Source organism: Phoenix dactylifera, chromosome 14, assembly GCF_051530095.1.
Source record: "Phoenix dactylifera cultivar Ajwa chromosome 14, Ajwa_hap1_PhDact_Kaust_v1.1, whole genome shotgun sequence".
NCBI lineage: Eukaryota > Viridiplantae > Streptophyta > Magnoliopsida > Arecales > Arecaceae > Phoenix > Phoenix dactylifera.
In genome coordinates, this window is record NC_143203.1 from 25705040 (window position 1) to 25720145 (window position 15106).

The window sequence follows — 15106 nt, forward strand, 5'->3', positions numbered from 1 at the left end:
TATCGATGCGAATGTGATGTTTTTTGTTTTTGGTTAACCGGATGATTCATACAGACCTAAGATAAATGCATCCAACAAAATTAAAAAACAGCAAATTGCGAAGTATCATAACCAACTTTTTTTTCCACAGAATATTTCTGGAGTGGTCGGCTATATACGAGGCCACCCCATCTGCGGTCTTATTCGTTTTTCTAAAAATATGCTTGGTCTGAAACTCCATGTTTTTGGACACAGCCAGTGCTCCCGTAAGGTGATGGTTCCTTGGATCCGACCGCTCTGCCTTTTGCTCCTCCACCGCCGATTATACTTTTGGGTCCCATTCTTGCGGACCGATAGCAGCAGTACACGTCCCAACATGCGCTGTTTGCTGTCCGATACGAGAAATCTGATCTACGGCCAACTACAAAGTGATGAAGACGGCGGGCTGGGGATGCTGACGGGTTCCACGCTTTGGCCTTATCCGAATTGGACCCCTTCAAGCCCTTTCTTTAATCACTGATGCCATATTGTGCAGAATCTAAGCTAAATCCAAGCTTCCACATGGCAGTTGCTTGATCTCCTTGGAGAACTCGATTGTAGAAGACCTTCTTCCACTTGTTTATGAACTGAAAAAGAAAGGGAGGAATTCTTCAAACAAAGGCTCTAGGAGTGAGGATGCTTAACATTGTCATGAAATTTAATGGCAATGATGAGACAAAGAAAAGAAAAAAAGGGGTATAAAATGTTTGATGGTTGGTTAAATTACATTGTTCAACTCATTGTGGAATATGAAGATGTGGTCAAAAGAGTTTGTTGTTTATTTAATTGGCAATGCCAATCTTCTTTGTTGCAGTCTAGCTTTAACCACCACCATGTCTCCAATTCTTTTGTAGATTAAAAAAAGAAGAAGGATTATTTTAGATAGTTTGGTAGGTTTACTTGTGCCAGTTCTTCAGGAGGTTTTTAAATTAGGTATATTCTGAAGGCCACTAATCCTCATGAATTCCAAAGGATGTATTTTATTTGTAATAAGAAAGAATAAGTCATCCTATCTAAAAATCTGAATAAGAACATTTTATGGACTAATGACTACTATGTAGGTCACACCATGCCTTTCATTTTTATCTCATTTTAAAGTTAAAACACAAATGGATGTGCTGATGCTCGATCAAGGGTAACATATAAAAAAAATTATGAATAATCATGATGACATCTCTTCTTTTGTGATTATTTGCTCCTTTGACCTGGAAATTGTAGTGCCATGATTCAATGTGTTGAGTTGTGCTATGAATGTAATGAGAAATATTGAATGATTGATGCAAGTATGGTTCTTGATCCTTGCCGGTTATGAAGGAGATTCCACACATGGCATGCCAAGCTTTCTTTTAAGGATTCAAAGCTCCAATAGTAAATAGAGAAGGGATCAAACATTACCAACATCACGTATCCATCTATTCTTATATTTTTTGTCTGATGGCACCATCATCATCACCTTTGCGAGTACTATATATTTTGGTAATACATGCATCTTGATATAAATTCTCTTTCATAGAATAAAAAAAACAGACAACACACAAACAAATATTTTTTATTTAGATAAACAAAAAATTAAAAATAAATTAGATCAAACATAATCATAAAAAATAAAATTAGACAATAACCATCCATCAAATACTAATTCCGATCACAAATAAATAAATCATCAAAATTATATAGGATCATGACCATTTATTTTACTAGTCGCTGCTGATGAGGACATATGGCCACTCATCAAGTACTCCTTATATGAGTTACAAACCACCAAGTTGTATACTTGGTAGGTTTGATTTGTTACATAATTAAATGCATATTTCTTCACCACTATTTTGGAAACACGTATCCAATTAAAACTTACCATACATCCTAATCCTTAAAAATTTTACATAATTAAAGCTGTTGAGGATCTGAACCCGGTCGCATGCATGGCATTTTTCGCATGCATCATGCCTTCTATTTATTTTTTTTCTTAAAAATAAAAAAAAAAAAAAAAAAACCTATATTAATCCAGATCAGAGGTGGGGGTCAGAGTCTCGACGCACCCCATGAAGCGGCAGCACGGCAGCCACCAGCTTCTCGGAGACTTGACTCCCAAAGGGAGACGACCCGAGAACTAGAGAGTGGCGTTTGTGATGATATCGAACACCTTCGGGAATTCCCACAGGATATCCCTTTGAGCAACGTCTCTCGCATCACTCCACAGTTCCAATTCCGCGTGCCAGGCTGACGGGGGAATCCCGAATTCCGAAAAAAAATCCTTCCTTTTATTCCCTCCATCTTTCCGCTGCTTTCGGTTCTTTTTTTTATCTTTTATGATGCTTTAAACCTCGGCGGAAGAGAAGAGCTCGGGTTCTTTGAGAAGAAAAGGAAGAGTTTTGTGAACTGAAAAATGGAGAGATGGAGGCTGCTACAAATGGGGTCCTTTTTGCTGTGGGTGGCTCTGGTGTATCAAAGGTTGGAGCTTTGCGTTTCCATTAATGCTGAAGGTATGATCTTTTGATGCTGAAAGAGCTGCGAGGTTGGCTTGATGGAAAGGATTTTGATCGGGTGTTTGTTTTTTATTTTTTCTGGTTGTTGTTTGATAAATAGGAAGGGCGCTTTTGAGATTTAAAGAGAGGGTGGAAGTCGATCCCCACGGTGCCCTTTCCAATTGGAAAGAAGGTGATGCTGATCCATGCTCCTGGTTCGGGGCCGTGTGCTCGGATGATGGAAGAGTCGTGGCTCCGTAAGCAATATTGCTTTACCTTTTTGTTACTTTTTCTGGATTATTTTTTTGCATTTTTTCCGAATTTAGTTGACATCATGAGCAAATAAGATGCAAAAGGATGGGTTTTTGTTTACTTCAGATCAAGTTTTATATATATATACATATATTTTAGTTTGCTGGATTGGATAATTAGATAGTAGGGCTAGTAATACCCTGTTCTTCTCTCTCAATCAATTTACATTTCTTTTGATAACCCTAACCTTAATTTTTTTAGGTAAAAATATATAGTTTTTGGGCTGCCTAACTATACCATTGCAAGTGCCTTGGTGGAGGCAAACGGCCCTCGGTTCTGAGGCCAGAAGGGCTTTAACAATAGCTACCAACAACTATACAATTGCAACACCTGAAAAATTTCCAATTTTCGGGTCAGGGGTAGTTGAGTCCCCTGCATCAGAGAAAAAAGGGGGGAAAGTGGTTGAATCACACTGATATGTAAAGAGTGCAAGTACATAGGTCCAAAACCCATGGGCTAATCATTTACCAAAATCCTCAACTGAAGCTCAGGATTGTCACAAGTGGTATTCTTGTCTGTTGCACATGTAGCTTTGTCTTAGCATGTAGCTTTTATGAAATCTTGAGCGTACCCTCGGATTACTGTCGATCTGGTAAAGAACATAATAGGATGGCATGTTTTCCTGAGAGAGTGATAAGCCTTAAAGAAAACTAGTGTTTCCTGAACTGTGAAGCCTTTGAGCTAATGAAAAGAAAAAAAAAGTATCCATGGACACGTATGCCATTAGAACTTTTCAGCAATGTTCCACGAGGTGGTTTTCTCACTGGTTACTGTTATGCTGCTCGAACTCTGGTTTTCTGTCTCTCCAACAACAACGTATGTTACTGGCGAACCATTATTCGAGAAGCATCTTTGTGATGAGTGTATTTGATGACTTTGTTCTAAAACCATATGAGACTTTCATGGGGAGATACGTAGGCATAACATTCTCTTCCTTGTGCTCCTGTTTTCGACTTATGCAATCATAAATTTTAGTATTTTCTCATTTTTTTAGTATTATATAACATTTGCAACTTATTGATTTTGTTAGTTGGATTTAAGTTTGACACTACTCTTCTTCGAAACTCAGAAGATGTGGAGTGCACTAATCTCTAGTTAGCGGATACTTGATTCTTGTCTTGTCTTCTGAAGGAGTTGATTAGATATTGTGCTAGTCTTCCTTGTCATGATAGATATGATTTGCTTGTTGATGTGGACTCTGATTGAATCTATCTTGTAGAAAGTTTGTTACTGAAGTTGTGGGAAGGGAAGAAAGAAATAAAGTGGTAAATCATGCATGGAGAAAGAATTATATTTCACAACCATCAACTACATAATATGTGACCATAAAGCATGTGAAAAGAAAATGATGGGACCCCAGATTTCTTTACTGAAGGAAGGACATCTGATAGTGAAGGAGCATTTTATCATAGCCCCTGTATACACTAACATAGATATGATTAGTATTTAAAAAATACTGTAGAGTAGGTTTCTTAAATGTCTTACCCCAGACTCTGGATTGGAGGATTTCCAATCTTTGGTATATGTCAACTGTGCTGAATATGCGTTTTGCCAAAGATATTTTATGGAGATAATATGCCATGATGAGATTAAAAGACTTAGGTTTAGCAGATGTTGAATAACCATAGTTACTGAAAAGTGATGAATACCTAAAAGATTATACGGTCAATAATACACCTCATCTCAGCATAGACATGAAAAGAAGTGGAAATGAGAAACTTATGATGTGTTCTGTGTTTTTAGGCTTCCAAACAAAATTGACTGCAAAATCATCATTAGTTTGATATAACAATTTTGACGAGTATCGATTTGTCATTGGGGTGAAGCATGATAGAAAAGAAAGAACAAACTTGTCTTGTTCTGTGAGAGCAGGTTATAAATTTAACTGATGCCATAAGCACTTTATCATATTATAAGATTCTACACAATTCAACCGTATCAACTCCATATGAATACCTCGACCAAAAAAAAGGAGAAAGACTCCATATTGGGTATAAAACAAATTAAGTTGCATGATCTTATGACAAGACTCACATGAAGCCTGTGTCTAGTGATTTCCCTTGATAGAAGGCAGGCATGGACAAAATGGTTGGAAGTTATGCATGTCAGTGGATGTGGATGGTGCTAGATACTAGGATTTCATGATTTGCCTGAATTTAGTTTTTGTTCAGGATGCTAATCATGTGCACATAAGCGGTTGACCTTTCCTTCTGTACTGGCAGCTACAAAAATCTCTTTTGGTAGATATGCACTTGAGGATTGCATTGGTATCAACCCAAGGCACATTTTTTGGCATACTCTCTCAAATGCAACTTTATAAGACAATGATAAGTAGTAATAAATTGTTTATCATGGTGAACCGGGCTTGCCTCAATGATCAAGTAATCAGAGGTTCTGGGCTTGATTCTTGGGTGCTATATCCCCAAAAATCTGGATCCTAGTAATTAGAGTGTCGGCATGTCTCCCTCCTGCCCTCCCTCCCTCTCTCTCTCTTCCTCTCTCTCTCTGAAAAAAGAGGAAAAGTTTTTCTTTTCTATAATAGCCTCCCGAATTTGCTTTAATACCTGATAGGAATGTTGAGTTTGCAACCATACGGAGACTTCTGCATCAATCTCCACTACCAACTCCAGCTCCAGCTCCATCATTCTCACCAAATAAAAGTCTTGTTCCAACCTTGACATCAGCAACAGACCGCGGAAAGCATGTGACTTGGATAATACTCGGGTCAATTGGAGGAGCATCCATTCTGCTGGTTTTATCTGCCATATACTTGCTTTATTGCCGAGCAAAAAGGGTTGTCACTGTCATGCCTTGGACAACAGGTTTAAGGGGGCAATTGCAGAAATCATTTCTGACAGGTTGCTTTTCCTTCTGAAGAATTTTAGAACTTCTTGTAAATTTGTATCCATATTCATGATTTTGAGTTCACATTGCAGGTGTACCTTCGCTAAGACGCTCGGAACTGGAAATAGCTTGTGAAGATTTCAGCAATATTATTGGTTCTTTGTCAGATTGCACATTGTACAAGGGAACTCTGTCCAGTGGGGTCGAAATAGCAGTGACATCTACAATTGTTACATCGGCCAAGGATTGGTTAGAACAATATCAAGCTCCCTTCAGAAAGAAGGTAATATAACAATCCACTATCTTTCCCTGCAGATATTTACATTACGAGTTTGCTTAGATTTGGTATCAAGTTTGGGCTTTGGTTTCAGATATCAGTGCTGTCTGAAGTAAACCACAAGAATTTTATGAGCCTTCTTGGCTTTTGTGAGGAAGAAGAGCCTTTAACCAGGATGATGGTGTTTGAATATGCTCCAAATGGAACGCTTTTTGAGCATTTGCATGGTGAGTATCTCATTTGTCTATCCTCTATTTTACTGTATGATAAAACTGTTGAAAAGAATTTGACACAGATCAGCAACTGTCACTAAGTTGGACGGAGCTGGAGGCACCACGATGGTTCTAGCAAGCCTTCTATGATGACATATCACGAGTATAACATCTGAAAAAAAAACTAAATTACTAAAAAAGGAACATATATTTATAGGAACATTGTCTTCCTAGAGTGGTTTACATATCATGATGCCAGATGGGCCTTGCGTAAGACCGTAAGGTATTGTGAGAGTTAAAGGTTCATCTTATACATTGTGCCAGCCCCTCTCATGTGACCCATCCAAAGAGTAAGTTTGTAGAACAATTTGAATAAGTGAAGCAATGACAAAGTGAAAACGCTATAAATTTTGTCTATGGATACTGAAACAAAATTTTCAGGTCTTATGTAATTGTAAGTATTTGAGGCCTGGGTCTATAAAAAAATTTCAGGTCTTATGAAATTGTAAGTATTTGAGGCCTGGGACTATAAAAAATTTTCAGGTCTTATGAAATTGTAAGTATTTGAGGCCTGGTACTATAAAGCTTGGAGACAGATGTCTTCATAAAATTTATTATGTTAAATTTTTAGTACTACCAGGAATTTCAAATTAAGATCTGGCAAATAACCCTTTATATGTACATGTTCAAATAATGTTTGCAAAGGTTATCAAAAGAACGTGTAAAAGAAGAAAAAAGAATTTCCAACTAAGTCAAAGTATGTCTTCTTTGTAATTCAGTTTTTCTATTCATTTTACCTGATTTCTAGACATTTTTTTTCTGACTTCTGTCGAAACTGGGTGGTGTTTGCAGTTAAAGAAGCAGAGCAGTTGGATTGGGCTGCACGTCTACGGATAGCCATGGGAGTAGTGTACTGTTTAGAGTACATGCACGGTCTCGACCCTCCTGTAGTTCTTAGAAATTTGAACTCATCATCTATATATCTAACTGAAGATTATGCGGCCAAGATTTCGGATCTTGGGTTTTTTGATGAAGAAAAAGATCCTGAGTCAGTTGCTGATGCCTCAGACCAGGAGAGCATTGTTTATAAATTTGGGATAATGCTGCTGGAAATAATTTCTGGGAGACTTCCATTCTCCAAGGATGATGGCTTGCTTGTGCTCTGGGCTTCAGCTTATCTTACTGGGAAAAGACCCCTTAGAAACATGGCTGACCCAAGCCTCAGATCGGTCCGAGAGGAAGATATCAGTGCACTGTGTGAGGTGATAAGGTCCTGCATAAATCCAGAGCCAAAGAAGAGACCAACAATAGCAGAGGTTGCCAACCAGATGAGGCTAATTACAGCGATTCCGCCAGATGAAGCAACTCCGAAATTATCTCCATTGTGGTGGGCTGACCTAGAAATTGCATCTTCATAGGATGGCTAGGAATGAAGAAGTAGACAGCAGTTAATGAGGGTTTGCTTTTTGTTTTACAGTAATGTCATCTTCTTTTTTTTGGCAAAACTTCATAAAAAACCCTGAACTTTACGACCCAATTTAATCCTTGGAGTCAGTTATTTGTTTATAATCCTGTGAGTCGACTAAAATTGTACACTCTAGGTTTTGCTTAGCTGTGCAGAAAGTCGAGGATGGTGTATGTTGGAGCATGCCAAGAATTGTATACAGATGCCTGTATGAAGAATTATAAAGATATACGAAATGTTGGTATGTAAAAGAGCTTCTGTCCCTCTATTTCATATTGGAGTATTCGATCAGTTCAACCTTTGTCGCATTGTCGTCTTACTTGCAGCTATTTTAGTTGAGTGTGCATCCAAATTATCATCCAAGTTTGCACAAATAGAATAGGTGGTAGCATTAACTCAATCAAGATGAATTCAAATTAACTGGATCTCTCTAGTACATTCAAGGATCATGTGCTGCACACCTGCACAACTAAAACATTAGGAAACCAGATTCCTTGCATGAGGATTTTCTCAAGTGCAGTCCTCTCTCTCTCTCTCTCTCTCAATAAAAGCTCAGGTTAGAGATTTTGAGGGTTGGAACCCAAGATTTGAATCTAGACCTCTTCTTTTCATCCAGAGGGGTATGACCTCTACAGCAATGCTCAATTCACCTCTTTCGTCCATCTCTTGTTAAATCTATTGCTATATTGTGAAGGAAAAAGTTAGGTAAAGGAAAAAAAAACAGGAACAAGTTGGGTCTACAAATCTGTCAAACTTCATCAATTTTTTTCATAAACAACATCTTGGACAATCTCAAAGATGAAATCAGGCCTGGCGCAACAAGAAACTCAAGAGTCATTGGAAGCGGAATGCAATGAGGCATCATCGGGGTTGTAAGCCGTGTCCTTGCACTTATTGGGGTACTCTGCCGAGTCTTTGCATGCTCTAATGAAGTCAGGAGTTCTTGACTGCTGCCAAGCGTTCAATCATCAATCATGAATGACAATGTTGTTATTGAAACCCCTCATCCTGTTTTGTTGGAGGGCACTGCATCTGAAGGTGATTGGCGATCATGGAGATCGGATGGAGACCACCTCTATTTTTGTCTCAAAGATCATGCCGGCAACCCTCGGGAAACCTACCAGTATCATCCAGATCTCCTAGACCCCTTTAATGGCTCCGATCTGTGAAAAACACCAGGCAGATACATGTCCCTAGCATCTTTGCCAAGCTAGTAATTCAGATCTAATCATAAACACCATTTTGATTCCATTTCTAATAATTCAGGATTTCTTCCAAAAAGACTAGTAGGAATATATTATTTAGATCTTTATATAGATACCTAAGATCTTCCTAGTGCACGATCGATGTGGGACTAAATATATGCTCACATGAATTTCCCATATGATAGGCTCATATGCATTGAGCATTAAATAAAAATCAGAAAAATGGGAGGATTTGATGCAGAGGATTTGGATTGCATGGATGTGAAATATGAGTCATCAGCCTTGATTCTTTCTCTTGGAGCATACTCTGAACTTGACCAATACCTAGTTCTTCTGTATTAATTCACTTGGTGTATACTCTGAATTCAACCAAGATCAAGTATTTTTGAGTTCATTTCCTTGCTGTCGAATCTAATTTTTAACAGAATACATATAACCAAAGTTGTTCTCCTTATAAGAATAATTAAATATTTGCATAATTTCTTTTATAGACCAAGCACTCTTCATGAGAATTAATAGTAATACTCCTACCATATTCTCAAAAAAAAAAAGTTCTTATTAAAGTTTGCTTGGCCCTCGTTCTTTGTTGTTTTGGTACTATAGTAATTTCAGATACAGTGAAGGATCTACAGTGTTTTTAAAATGATGAGAAAACTAGGTGCAAGTACAGTATTGTACAAGTGAAGGAATTTTGTTGCAAAGGTCTCATGTTTGAAGACCTACAAACCTAATGTTTTAGAATTTTTGTAATAATAAATTTTAGGACTACCTTTTCTCTATCCTCGTCTTATTAATATACATAAGAGAAGCATCCATAATTTTCATGACAAAAGTTCTAAAATTTAGAATTTTTAGGGTTCTCAAACTAGAGGCTCAATTCTAAAATGCCCATCATCACTGCATCCCATACCATAAACTGCCTTTTTATTCCCGCCTCTCCTAGTATATGCACTAATAATTAATTGCCAAAGTTAACCCATAGAAAGGAGTACAGGTGATCTCAATTTCCACCCAAAAACACTAGTTCCTCTCCCATTGCTGTGGCTTTAAATGTTCTTTTCCTAACAACTATTCAATCCGTAGATGATGAACTACTAAACAAAATTTGTGATAGTTTCAACCACAATATGTTGAGAAAAAAGCTGCTATTTATTCTGCGAATAGGATAAGCACCACATGGAAGTGCCATCCTTCGTCTCCTTCTCGGTAGAAAGAGATTTATAAGCGATGGACCCTGAACCTTGCAACCTTGATGAAGGAAGAGTACGTACGAACCTAAGATTGTGTAAAACCTGCAAGAGACTTAATTTACTAGCCACCATTTTATATGATTTTGCAGATTAAAAACAAAAAAATAAACAAGCAGAAGTGAATATAAAATCAAATGCATCAAAAAAAAAGAGTCAAAATCATGCTTATTAAGATTACTGGTTTCCATTTCTTGCTTAGAAAAATGCTATATCCATAGGATGTCGAACTTTTTTTATTTGCTCTTTTTTATCGAAAATATGGCAACTTCAATATGTTCTTTTGTTTTTATTATTAGTTTGAAGAAAAGAAGGAGCGAGACACCACCAGCTTCATTAAGAAATTGGAGGAGATATAATACATTCTTTCTAAAGAAGGAAGAAAAGATATGTTCAAAGTCCAGGCAAATTTTTGTTAGGGCTTAGAGATCTCCAATATGATGAAACTATGAATTCTTGGTATATATGGATATCCACCACCTTCTTCTGAAACAGTGCCTGAACATAGAACGAATCCTCAAGTAATAATAATTATTTAGATTCTTATGTAAAAGTATATCTGTGCTCATAGATGCAACTCATTTCAGAGTTCAAACGTGGGATTCTACTAACTATTTCGAGGCTTCCCATCTTCACCTCTTTTTTTTTCAAATAAGAATCTTATTCTTATTAACAAGGAAGTTGATTGCTTAAAAGCCATCTGCTTACTTTCTCACAACACGGAGCACGCAGATAATGAAGAAAATTTCTTCTCACGATTTCTATTGTTCAATATGAATTCATTGTTATGATAACAAATGCCTATTACTGAGACAACCTAGTATTTATTCATATGAAGGGAAACTACGGAACAGGAGCAAGCGTCCAACTGGAGAAAGATTCAAGCATCAAAGAAATCATATTTCCATGTCCGCTGAAAAACCTCTCTAAGCTCCCATCCAGATCACATAGGAGGAAGGCCGGCGCCGGGCTTCACGCAGCAGCAAGCCTGCGGGGAGTTGGGGCCGGCTTTCGGATTGGGGAGGCAGAGGCTATCCCGATCGAAACCCAAGCCCTGGCACACTTTGGGGCACTCGTCCGAATAGTTGCACGTCCCAACGAAATGGCAAATGCTCGACACTGCCAACCAAAAGCATGCAAAGACGCCATTAGGCTTTCCAAAAACTCTAAGCTGAAAGAAACGAACTTTTATATATAAAAAATAGAGATCGATATGTGTGTGTGTGTATGTGTGTGTGTGTGTGTGTGTAGAGAGAGAGAGAGAGAGAAAGAGAGGAATTTTTGTGATACTGACCGTCTTGGGCTGATACAACGAGAGCTAGTAGGAGAATGCTGACGATGAACAAGGACTGCTTGGCCGCCATCTTTAGAGGAAAAATGAGGGGGAAAAAATGTAAGGTGTTTTGGCCTTTTGGCGCTGGCATTGGGATTTAAGGATGAAGGGCTACTTGGAATAGGTCGTAAAAAGGAAAACTATTAATGGTGACATAATAGAAATCCATTTTTGGTAGTTACAGAATGGAATCCCTTTATAGTGTATCTCTACGAAGATTATTGAAAGATTTTTTTTCAGTCTGCATGTAGTCATAAATTGGCAATTTAGTGTGGACCGTACCCACAAATCCCTACAAAAAAATTAAAAAAAAATAATTCTGCCTTTATTTAGACACAAATTTATTCATCAATTTGTTGCCCGTTAAAAAAAATGCGCTTGAATCTCCGCAAAGATCTTAGAGGGATTTGTTGTTCTTTGCGCTCTGAATTAAGTAGGTTTGCTTATTGAGCATGCCGGCCCAACATAATGTATAACCAAAATTAGCTAGGTCTAACCATCGGGCTTAAAAATTAGATTCAGATCCATTTAAAACATGTCGATCATCCATTAAGGTTGCAATAAGATCGAATACAGACCAGATACTAGCATATCTATATCCACATTTATTTTATTTGATGGATACATAATATTAATCAGATGCAAAAATTCATATTTATATTTGTTTTAAACAGATAGAGATACAAATTAGATACTAAAAGTATGGATACAAGTACGGATATAAATTGAATAATTAAACTTTATGATTACAAAACCAAAGATATTACTAAATAGATGATAAATTAAGTTAATAGTATATTAATGTGGTCGTTTATTTTTTTTAAAAATTCATAAATGCTATATAAAATTAAATAGGATTACAAATGGAGTCGTATATTCGGATACGGATCAGATAGTTGTCTATCTATATCAATATTTTTTTTTATAAATAAAGATACCGATACAGATATTAGTCGGATGCTTCAATTTTTACCTATATTCGAATAGATTTGGATATAAAAATAATTCCGAATGAATATTATTAGACGCCGGTTTTGTGTGGCCACCGATTCTGTCGTGCACCAAAGCGGCAACTTCAAGATCTGTGAGTACGGTTTCTGCGTTCACGAAACACGTCAACGATTCGCAATGTCATGGAGCCTACATTGCACAAAAATTTCTTGGGGAAAAAAAAGAAGGCCGAAGCAACTGTCTCCAATCACACAGCAATCGTTTTGAGGACAAGATTGCTTGTTCTTCACCTATGTTCTGCTGCCACATTCCTCCCCAGCAGAGCACCAAATCAATCATGGCCAGAATTTGAAATTCTTAATTTTACAATACTTTCATTAGCACAAAGCATGTATGCATTATGCCTGATTATAAAATTGAGATAAAAGATATGCACCATGAATCATGCTAGTTTTCCATAAACTAATTAAACATATGCAGAACTAAAGGTTAATGAGAGAGGGGGGAAGGTTAAACAAAGAGATAACATATAATAGTGTATTCTCCCTTGGCACTAGATTACACCATGGATGAATAAACCCTCCCTTCTTATCTAGCATTCTATTGCTTGTATTTATATTTACTTCAAGGATCCTTTTTATTTTTTAAAAAATAATAATTCTTATTTTTAGATTTTTACATCAAAATTAAATCCATGTCTTAGCCTACTTCCTTCGAACTATCCTCGACCCATCCTCTCTCTTCTCCTTCATAAAACCAGTACATTCTTTTAGGAACAAAAAGTCACCACTTTATCTGTGCTCTATAGCAGTATGGACTCAGAATCCTCTTCAATTTAAGGCTAAACTCGACAGACCAACTTCCAAACAACAAGCTGTATATGATTCACATGATGGTCCATGATGCAACAAATCTTATGGATTCTATAATATGCCATCCATACATGACATATGTGAGGACTCGTGCAGGCATGTATTTAGTCTTATATTGATTATTCACTGGACAGAGCTTGGGTATTTATATATGATCAAGGAACTTAAATAATACCTTCTGGCTAGTATTTTGGGGAGGTCCTAGATTGTTACAAATGCTACCAGTGCGGACCCTACCTATAATCTATGTGGATTATTTGTGCAGGCGTGTGTTTAGTCCTACATCGGTGATTTGCTTAGTAGATCTTAGTGTTGATCTATCAAGATGCTTTGTAAAATATTTAAATCACATAAAAAGAAAATCTAACAATTATAATAAAATAGTGGTAAGAAAATATCTGGCCTGTGAGGTGTGAGAGGCACGCCAAAAGACGCACTGTCCTAAAACCGTTGTTGCCTCCCCACGTGCAGGTATTGGCGGTCAGCGACGGCTCCAAGATACAACCCAAACGGCTCACAGCGGGCCTAATCTACAGTGCACGTCTGTAGTAGGCAGATTACCTAGTCTATATCGGTTGCCCAATAATATAGAAAATTGTAAAAGAGAGAATGGTGGTAGAGAGAAACAATGAGAGGAAGAAGAAGGGTTTTGAATTGTATATTTGTTAGATGCAGGGAATGGCTCTTTTATAGGCCTTGTGTAATCCAACCATAACGGTTGAATACTTATGGCCTCATTAAGGCCATAATGAAAGATAATGGGAAGTTTTTGAAACTTCCAAATGGAATTTGAAATACTTAAATGTTACAACAACTCTTTTAAAAATTTGGGGGTTACAAATCTTTTTTATTTACACCTCTTTAAAACTTTTCAAAATTCATTCAAATTCCAACAGTCCCCCACAAGTTTCAAAACTTTATAAAATCATATACATATATATAGAGAGGAATTTGGGCAGCTTTATACTATGCAATGGGTGCAGGTGTCTTCCGGACTTGAACTTACACTTAGTGTTGACAGTTCTAACCTGAAGGATCATAGTGAACTAAGTCTTGAACTAGACCCTTTGGACCAGATTTTAACATGCCACACACATAGTATTGATATAGACTTGGTGCGGGTAAGCGCTATTTATGGCCATGCGCTGAATCTTGATTCTCATGAGAGTTATTAGAGAACAGCCCAATTCTCACAGCGGCCTCACGACAACTCTCAGTTAGGTGAGTCCTCCAAGAATACATGTGACCTGTATCCTGCAGGAGTATGCCTGCCTTGGGCTCATTCAGGGTAATACCCTTCCTTAATGTCACATATCAAAGCACTATTGCCATAGGGATGAGCAGGAGACTCTCTCCTTAAAAGTAGTGCTGAAATGAGTCACGCAATATGGATTGTTTCTACCCATTGAACCTTCTTCATGGGATCTCCAATCACAAAGGTTGGGTTACCTCCCTAGGTGACTCCCTTATGGGCTTAAGCCCATCCCCCTCGACAAGTCAATGATAGCTCTCTTAGAAAGAGCTTTGGTCAGCTGATCAGCTATATTTTTCTCAGACTTTACAAATTCCAAAGACACAATATTCTTATTCAATAGGCTTTTAACTGATTTATACGTCACTTGCAAATGCCTATTCATTTTCTTATTGGTATGTGCTTGCCTTACTAACTCTATTACTGCCTTACTATCACAATGTATGGAAATGGCAGGTATGGGTTTATTAACTAAAGGCATGTCAAGCATCAAGTTCTTAATCCACTCAGCCTCAGAGCAAGTTGTATCTAAAGCTATTAGTTCTGACTCCATAGTACTGCGAGAGATAATAGTTTGTTTCTTAGATCCCCAAGATATTGCTGCTCCACCCAAAAGAAATACATACCCTGAAGTGGACTTTACATCCATATTG

At 37.4% G+C, this 15106-nt stretch overlaps 1 protein-coding gene across 1 annotated transcript; it reads left to right on the forward strand.

Moving 5' to 3' along the window:
• The first annotated feature begins 2028 nt into the window (after positions 1-2028).
• LOC103722780 (protein MALE DISCOVERER 2) lies at positions 2029-7844 on the forward strand. The gene is made up of 6 exons (XM_008813461.4): positions 2029-2501; positions 2605-2740; positions 5367-5653; positions 5732-5922; positions 6011-6143; positions 6981-7844. Exons 1-6 carry the CDS (start codon positions 2405-2407, stop codon positions 7544-7546), a joined length of 1410 nt encoding a protein of 469 aa, XP_008811683.1. The 5' UTR covers positions 2029-2404; the 3' UTR covers positions 7547-7844.
• Positions 7845-15106: the final 7262 nt, after the last annotated feature.